The sequence below is a fragment of the Arachis ipaensis genome, chromosome B02 (genome assembly GCF_000816755.2).
Source record: "Arachis ipaensis cultivar K30076 chromosome B02, Araip1.1, whole genome shotgun sequence".
Taxonomy (NCBI): Eukaryota; Viridiplantae; Streptophyta; class Magnoliopsida; order Fabales; family Fabaceae; genus Arachis; species Arachis ipaensis.
The window spans coordinates 2,335,703-2,343,873 of record NC_029786.2 but is presented as its reverse complement, the minus strand read 5'-3'; the positions used below and the strand labels follow the sequence as shown (position 1 = coordinate 2,343,873).

The window sequence follows — 8,171 nt, the reverse complement described above, 5'->3', positions numbered from 1 at the left end:
AGGGCGCTCTTCGTGGTCAGATAGGGTTTTCTGTAATAAGTGGAGTGACTTTTGGGTGTTATGGGGATTACGAAGGTTGAAATAAAGTGGGGATGCATACGGCATCGTTTTGGAGCATAAGGACCAAATTGTTCACTAACATTTTGTTCCCCATCTACATCAGCAATCAAAACGGACAGATCACTCTCCACCCCTCCATGCTAGCAATTTCCATTGCTGTTTAGAGCTCCAATTCGACGGAGGGGCATAATTGTCACGCGTTTTATACGGTGAGAAATCGAAATGTATTTTTTAATTCTGAAGGACGAAAATGTCCGCATTTAAAAAAATTAGAGATCTATTTATCTTTTATTCTAATTTCTATTGTTGCATTTATAAATTGAGTTTAAACTCTCCGCATTTAATTAGATAGACAAATGAATTTAATCAAGTTAGTTAAAACTAATCAAACTCTTATGAATATATAACTGTATAAGTCATTAAAATGGTTACTAAATTGGGGAGTGCTAGGGGAACAATGAAAATTTTGAACATGAACAATCACTAATCAAATGAAAATACACTACACCTTAATTCAATGCTACTAATTAAATTTACTATTTTAATCCTATTAATTCATATTATTTACACATTATTCAAAAATCTTGTTGATTATCTATACTTTTCCTACTAAATTTTGTCAAATCCTTTGGAAAACATGAGAAAAAGATGACTCAACTTTGCCTAAGGAAAATTCAGTCACATACTCACTACACTATTTGGGATGTGGATTTTGAAGATAGGGAAGCAACCAATGAGAAAGCAAGGGTGATCCACGTGTCACCTTGTTGACTCATATTGGATTGGATATCCAATAACCTTCAATCACTTTGGCAAGTAAACAAACAAAGTCGCACCAACCAAAGTTCTAAATTTTGATTGTTTTGAGGATAGATAGGAACAGGATCATCACTCACAAACTCTTCTCATTTCTCAAGCCACAACACAACAATAACTTTTAATAATGGCGGCGGCTGCCACCACCGTGCTCCTCCATCCTAGGATTCCGACCACCACCAACGTTGCACGCTGCTCTGCTTTGCCTTATCTTCCTCCACGCCTCTCCACCTCCTCCTTCACCACCACCCCTTTGTTCTCAACTTCCCTCAAACACTTTTCAGGTACCCATTTCTTAAAGTTTTTGTTTTTCTTTTCTTTGGGTTGAATTCTTAGATATTGCACATAAAGTTTCAAACTTTGTTAGTCAAAGATACTGGGGTGTGAGCTTTCAATTAGATTTGGTTTGGGCTGGAAATTTGAAATTGAATCCTATGAAGTGCCCTTCATGGCTTTATAATCATTGTTGCTATTTCCTTTTTAAGAATTGTTAACTTTAAAACTACATGAATTATGGATTTATGGTTGATTTTTTATATCACAGTATCATTGAGCTCAAATCCCTTAGCATTAAGATGTTGCTGCATATTTCAAATAACAATGCAAGAAAGAGTGAGGAGTGGCATATAACTTAAATTTCAAGGAGATTAGTATGTAATTTTATAAGTGGAGGAGTGTCATGTGAGATATAACACGAGGTTAGTATAGTTTACCCTTAAATATTTGTATATATTTCTTTACTACTGAGTAAATTCTTAGTGGTTAGTACTAGATTCTGTGAATGAGAGATTTAAGTGGCAGATCAGATAGTGATGTGCCCTTATTCCATAATATGATTGATTCTGCTGACTATTTCAGAGGAGATGCTAATGCAAAGTAACTGAAATTGAAAGGATTTTGCATTTTGAAATTGAGACTGGTAAACATGATTAGGAGCTGGTGTGGTTGCCTAATTTGCTATGTGAATTGGGCAATGAACTTTTAGTTCATAATTGTCTTAGAGGTTTATACACTTGTTTTGCCTAACTTTTAGTTCATAATTGTAGTTTTAGTTTACCACAAGTGCCTCCTTCCTACCTTTACGCGTCTCGTAGTGTTTTTATTTTCCAGTTTGGGAATGTTGAAACTCCAAACCATGGTTTTGTGATTCCAAGTGGAAAACCGAATGTGCTAGTATTCCTACGATTTGTTCCATTTTAGTTATTATAGTTATTAAGTTTAATCATGGTGCCTTTTGTTTGTCTTTTAACAATGCTAAAATTATTTTCTTATTGCCTCCCTCTTTAGGGTCCCAAAAACCTTGTCTGCTTCAAACAAGAGCTTCATCGGAGGAATCCGGTTCAGTAGACGCGAACGAGTTGTTCACAGATTTGAAGGAAAAGGCAAGCAAGCTTACCGATTGAAAATTTTTAACGATTTAATTTGATGTATAGAACTTTCATTTGGCAAATTGACAAGCTTGCAATTCCAATATTTGAATTTGCCAAGCTTTCTTTTAACCAAGAGGATATAATATCCCTACATTACTCATTATCAGTGGGATGCTGTTGAAAACAAGTCCACAGTACTTCTTTATGGTGGCGGCGCCATAGTTGCTGTTTGGCTATCTTCAATTCTTGTTGGTGCAATAAACTCAGTTCCCTTGGTAAGTCATAACTCTTTCGTGAATTTAATTCACTTCTTTTCATATTTTGTAATCCCTTTATCCTCTAGAAAGCTCGGTGAAACAACCTAAAGTAATCTTCACAATGTTTCAGCTTCCAAAGATTATGGAGTTGGTAGGGCTAGGGTACACTGGATGGTTCGTCTACCGATACCTTCTGTTCAAGGTAAGTAAAATGCATCATGATACTTTACTACTCCCTCCATCACCGATAGCTAGCTGTCTCAAGACAAAAATACGAAGATATTGGGAGATATAAACAGTGTCTGGAGAAAGAGACAGATATAGTAACATGCTAAATGTCTCTATAAGGATGGACAAAATTTGCCAATTTCTATCCACCTAAAATATCGAAACTTAGAATTTTGTCGAGTCTTAGTGTCGTTGTATTTGTCTCGACAAACTTGCCAGAACAATCTATCACTGTCGTTTTCTAGTACATCCTTAGATCATATTAAAAAATGGCACTGATAAGTAAAATGGAATCAACCATGCTGTGTACACAGAATATTAGTCACCCGTATAGAATACATGTTGAGATACAAAATACACATTGAGATGAGTTACACAACATATGTATATGATTTTTTGTATGCACATACCATTTTGAAATGGAATAGAGGGTAGTTTAGAACATTAACACATTTTGTTCTGCGCAAATAAGCCTCGGTTAATCGGTCAAACATGTCAAACCATTATGAGATTGATCATTTAAGTAACAAAGTGTTTTACTTTGATACAGTCTAGCAGAAAGGAGCTAGCTGAGGATATTGATGGACTGAAGAAGAAAATCACTGGAACTGAATAGAATGGTATTGTGAGATATAAATTAAGTCAAGTTGATCTTGCTGAACACCATTTGTTTCCATTTAGTTGTATCTTCTGTATAAGAGGCATAAGTATCCTTGTTTGAAAAAATCTCTGAAAAAAGAGGCATGTGTATCCTTAATATCCCTTTGGTATAGAATAGATTCATATCAATGTCTACTATCCTTGTATCAACCCCATTTTCTTCTTTAAATCATGTAGCAAATTTTATGTGTATTCATTACTCTGAATACCTCTGATCTCTTCACTTCTTCTTCCTATGAATTTTTGGCAAGATTTGGTTCTTGAAGGAAAGGGAGAGAGGGAGGGAAGAGAAGGGTAGTTAAATGAAATTCATAATTACACTTCAAACCATTCCCTTCCCCTCGAAAACCTTAACTTACAAACGCACTCTGAATACGAGTTTTGTCGTTTTAGATGGAGTCAGCTACATAAATCATATGATTTTTTTTGTATTTTCTAGATAGCTTAATTTGCAAATGGACATACTTTGTAGTTCTTATAAGTTTGAAACTCTTAACATTTCTGTTAACAATGATGCTTGTGACTAATTTTATGATACTATCTTAGGTAAGTGGAGAATGATATAGCAGGCATTCATGATAATATAAGATAGATATGGTGATAAGTTGCATGTTGGTTACAAACATAAGCCTCAAATAATTTTTATAAGTATTTAATTTAATTAATTTTCTCACCAATCACCATATATTGACAATTTAAGATAAAGTTGCTCTTAATTTTATGATCATGATAATATCATCACACTCCGTATCTCTAGTTGTAAAAAATTCTAAGAAGCTCTCATGGAGAGGAATCATACAATATATCATTCTAAGTTTTAAGGATTAGGTTTTTCCACTCACTTTTCTATAAATCAAATAAAAAATATTTAAACAGATTTATAGAATAAACAAAATAGTTAGACTTAATTTTATTTAATTAACAAATAGTACAACACTTTAGACTTAATTTTGTAAAATATAAAACATAATTAGTAGTGTTTCTTTTTCTTTGTACAATTTTGTATTATGTGAGATAGGTCAATGATGAAAGTAGCTGAATTTTGTATTTACCATTTGGAATGGAATAATGGCTTAACTTAACCACCACTCCCATCCAAAACCGTGTAAGCAAATTTTTTAAGACAAGAATAAAGTATTCACCATAAACATCCAATAACTAAATGGGACAATTTGGCTTCTAATATAATACCTTAGACAAAAAATTATTTATTTTTTATTTTGAAAAAAATTGCTACCGATTTATTTGCCTCAAAAAGGTATTCATACTTGGAAGTGCATAGCTTTCGCCCTCTCATATGGCACTATAACTATAACTAGAAACTAAGTTCTTAGTTGGCATATATAGGTCAATCTCCAACTCATTCTCTCTCCTTTTTCTCCTTTGACCAACATGTAACATAGAATCAAATCAAAGAAAAAAAAAAACAAAATTTAAATACTAATTAATATATTTTATGTATCCTAATCCTAATTAACACCCTTATATGTTTAAGAATCCAACAGATAATAATGACAAGAAGTCAATGACAAATTTTAATGTAGCATGATCAAACACTTTATTTGAAAAGTTCCAATTATCCACATCACAATCTTAAAGCTCATTTCTTACATTCTTCCACATATGCCTCTGATTTATAGGAACAAAAGAGTTTGAAGAGTTCAGCAGAAAGAAGAAGCTTTTTAGTTTTAACATCACACCCATCATTCCTTTTTGCTTTTTTGGAAAACCTTATCAATCATTTGGTATAAGGTGGTATAAGCTTACCTTCCCAACCAAACCCATGATTAAAGTTTGTAACTTTTTCATTGTATCAATCATATACTAGGAATATCTTATTGTGGGTTTCTCTTATAAGAAGAAACTCATTAGGAAGATGGAAAAATAGAAATAAAGGTAAGTATTTTTCAAAGAGATTTCTTCTACCTTCTTCTCTTAAGTAGACCCTTTTTTTTTTTTTGTGAAGGAGTTTCCTAGAGTTTTTTTTGTGTGAAATTTTCCTTCTATCACACTAATGAGTATTGAAAATAGTGCATCATCATAGAAGAAGCTTCAATGGGTTGTGTTCATCCATGGTTTTCATTTTCCATGAAAGAAGAAGCTATTGTTCAAGGACTCAACATTGTTAGAGGCAGAACAAGAGTTCTTCTAGGATAACATTTTTTCTTTTGTTCTCTTTTAATGGGGATCCTCCATAAATGGTGGCAAGTTACATGGTTGATTATCAATGTTTCTTTCTTGTTCTTATCATCATCTTTTGTTAGAGGCTCAATTATTACTGATAGCCTCGAATCGTTAGATGACTTGCTCTGCAAGCAAGCCGTGAACGATGTGAAAGGGAAGTTTATAAAAACAGCAATCGTCTACGAAATTTCGATCCCTTCCAACTTGACAGGAATGAAGATCTCCGCCGTGAGATTGCGCGCCGTTTCGTTCTGGAATCGAGGATTGAATCATAGCTTCCTTAGTCTTCCACCTAAGGTGGTGGCTCAACCTAGCATGAAGAGAATTGCAATACTATATGAAAACTTAGGCAAATGGTCAAATCTTTATTTCAATGTATCAAATTACACAATGATTGCTCCAATTCTTGGTTTCATTGCTTATAGTTCTTCAGAGAAAGAATTGTTAGATTGTCAAAAGATCAAAATTGACACTCAAGGAGGCAACATTACTATCCGGTTTCGAAACGTTTCGTCACACCCGAAAAACGTTACACCACTTTGTGCCAAGATTGGTGACAATGGCACGGTTGAATTTAGCAACATGACAAAGCCATATTTTTGTGAAGCACAAAGCCAAGGACATTACACACTTGTGATTCCATCTTCTTCAGCAAAAGAATCTTCTAAATTGTGGTGGGTGTTAGGGTTTGTAATAGGTCTTGTTGTGTTGATTTTATTGGCTTTGATCTTAGTAGCTATAAAGATTATTAAGAAGAGAAAAATAAAGGAAATGGAGAAGGTTTCAGAAGTTGAAGAAGCTTTTGATACATTCTGGATTGGTGACACAAAATTGCCATCAGCTAGCATGATTAGAACTCAACCATCTCTTGAGAATGAGTATCATTATCGTGGTGGTAATTAATTAATTAAGTAATTAGTACTAATTAGTTAGTTTCATTGGTGCTACAATTTTTCTGATTATTATCTTTTTGTCTTGTGTATGTTGTATTATTGTAATTGATTTCATCCAAGTGAATATTATTAGGGCATATTTATATGATGTTTGTTTCTTGGAATAATTCAACTTTTGGAAAATTTGTGCAAGGACAGCAAGAAAACAAATCTAGCATATTTTTAATACAAGTTACATAAATTTATAACTTTCAACACTTTGGACTGCTTTTGTTTATAAAAACATGAAGGTAGCATTTGAAAGAGAGACAGAAATGGAGAGATTGAGACTGGGAGAAAGAGATTGAAAGACTGAGAATGAAATAAGTCATAATATTATGTTTGGTATAAAGTGGGAGACAGAGATTGAAATAAGAATAAAGTTCTAATTTAATTTGCACAAAGAATAAAGTTAAAATTAATTAATTGAAATGGAGTATTTTAGGTATAAAATATTATTAAAGTTTTAGTATTCATTTCTAAAAAATTCAGTTCCCCGTATTCCTACTTTTTGGAGGTACTGAACTGAAATTTTGGTGACAGAGTCTGAAATTTTAATACCAGGACCAACAAACATGATAATGAGTCACAATCTCCCAGTATCTCAAAACAAATGCTACAAAAAAGACATAGATATAGGTAGCGTTTGTTTTGAGGTACTGAGACAGAGACTAAGAGACTGAGACTCAGTATCATGTTAGTTGGTTGAAAGACTAGTACTAAAATTTTTGTTTTTGTCTCCAAAATTTCAATATTTTAGTACCTCCAAAAAGTGGGGACACAGGAGATTAAAATTTTTAGAGATGGAGACTGAAACTTTAATAACATTTTATACCTAAAATACCCTAATTTCAATTAATTAATTCTAATTTTACCCTTTGTGCAAATTAAATTAGAGTTTCATTCTTATTTTAATTTCTGTCTCCCATTTTGCACCAAACAGAATATTGAGATTTATTTCAATATCTGTCTCTTAGTCTCTGTCTCTCAGTGTCAGTCTTTCCGTCTCTATCTCTCCACCAAACGCTACTATAGAGACATAAAATCATATTTAGCATGTAAGATATTGTGTCCTAAAATACTGAACTAACGTATTTTGTCTCCTTTCTATCACAGAGACACTTGACGAAAATACAACTTATTTTTTTATTATTACTATCAAATTTTTACAATTATATTTTTTATTATTCTAAATTTTATGTGAAGAAATTACCAAATAAATATAAAAATACTAATTTTTATATTTTTATTTTTTCTGTTTTCAATATCTTATCTTTTTTATGATCTTAAAATCAAACGTAGTCTTTGGGTCTTAATGGAATAATGATGTCATGTTTTTGTTTTGTCTTCGTTGTGAAATTCTTTGGTAGGAATAAATTATGTATGAAGAGATAATAAAATATGTTTGTTATTATTTCCACACGGTACCTAATTTTATTCCTATCTCTTGTCTATTTATGTGTTGTCTAGCAATAATGAAGGATGCTATATAACTTATAAAAAAAAAATGGCTGAATCTTTTAGGACGGCAAAATTATATATTACAAGCTATTTGTTTAGTTTTTAATTTTAAGTAAAAGTAAGTGGGCTTGATTATGAATATTAATTAAGGAGATTTGTTTATGTGAATATATAATTCTACGAACGTTTAAAGAATTAGAAGC

At 32.4% G+C, this 8,171-nt stretch overlaps 2 protein-coding genes across 2 annotated transcripts; both read left to right on the top strand.

Moving 5' to 3' along the window:
* Positions 848 to 3,636, top strand: LOC107622914 (protein CURVATURE THYLAKOID 1A, chloroplastic). Its single transcript, XM_016324990.2, has 5 exons — positions 848 to 1,160; positions 2,164 to 2,258; positions 2,414 to 2,521; positions 2,634 to 2,705; positions 3,282 to 3,636. The coding sequence occupies exons 1-5, from the start codon at positions 1,004 to 1,006 to the stop codon at positions 3,345 to 3,347; spliced, it is 498 nt and encodes a 165-aa protein (XP_016180476.1). The 5' UTR covers positions 848 to 1,003; the 3' UTR covers positions 3,348 to 3,636.
* LOC107622895 lies at positions 3,902 to 6,607 on the top strand. Its single transcript, XM_016324971.2, has one exon. It carries the CDS (start codon positions 5,573 to 5,575, stop codon positions 6,476 to 6,478), a length of 906 nt encoding a protein of 301 aa, XP_016180457.1. The 5' UTR covers positions 3,902 to 5,572; the 3' UTR covers positions 6,479 to 6,607.

What these genes read in the sequence shown, in the direction of transcription:
- LOC107622895 (XM_016324971.2), top strand. Translation starts at nt 5,573, where the DNA reads ATGGGGATCCTCCATAAATGGTGGCAAGTTACATGGTTGATTATCAAT.
- LOC107622914 (XM_016324990.2), top strand. Translation starts at nt 1,004, where the DNA reads ATGGCGGCGGCTGCCACCACCGTGCTCCTCCATCCTAGGATTCCGACC. An exon ending in TCACAGATTTGAAGGAAAAG is followed by an intron (nt 2,259 to 2,413) that starts GCAAGCAAGCTT and finishes ACTCATTATCAG; the next exon opens with TGGGATGCTGTTGAAAACAA. An exon ending in CAATAAACTCAGTTCCCTTG is followed by an intron (nt 2,522 to 2,633) that starts GTAAGTCATAAC and finishes ACAATGTTTCAG; the next exon opens with CTTCCAAAGATTATGGAGTT.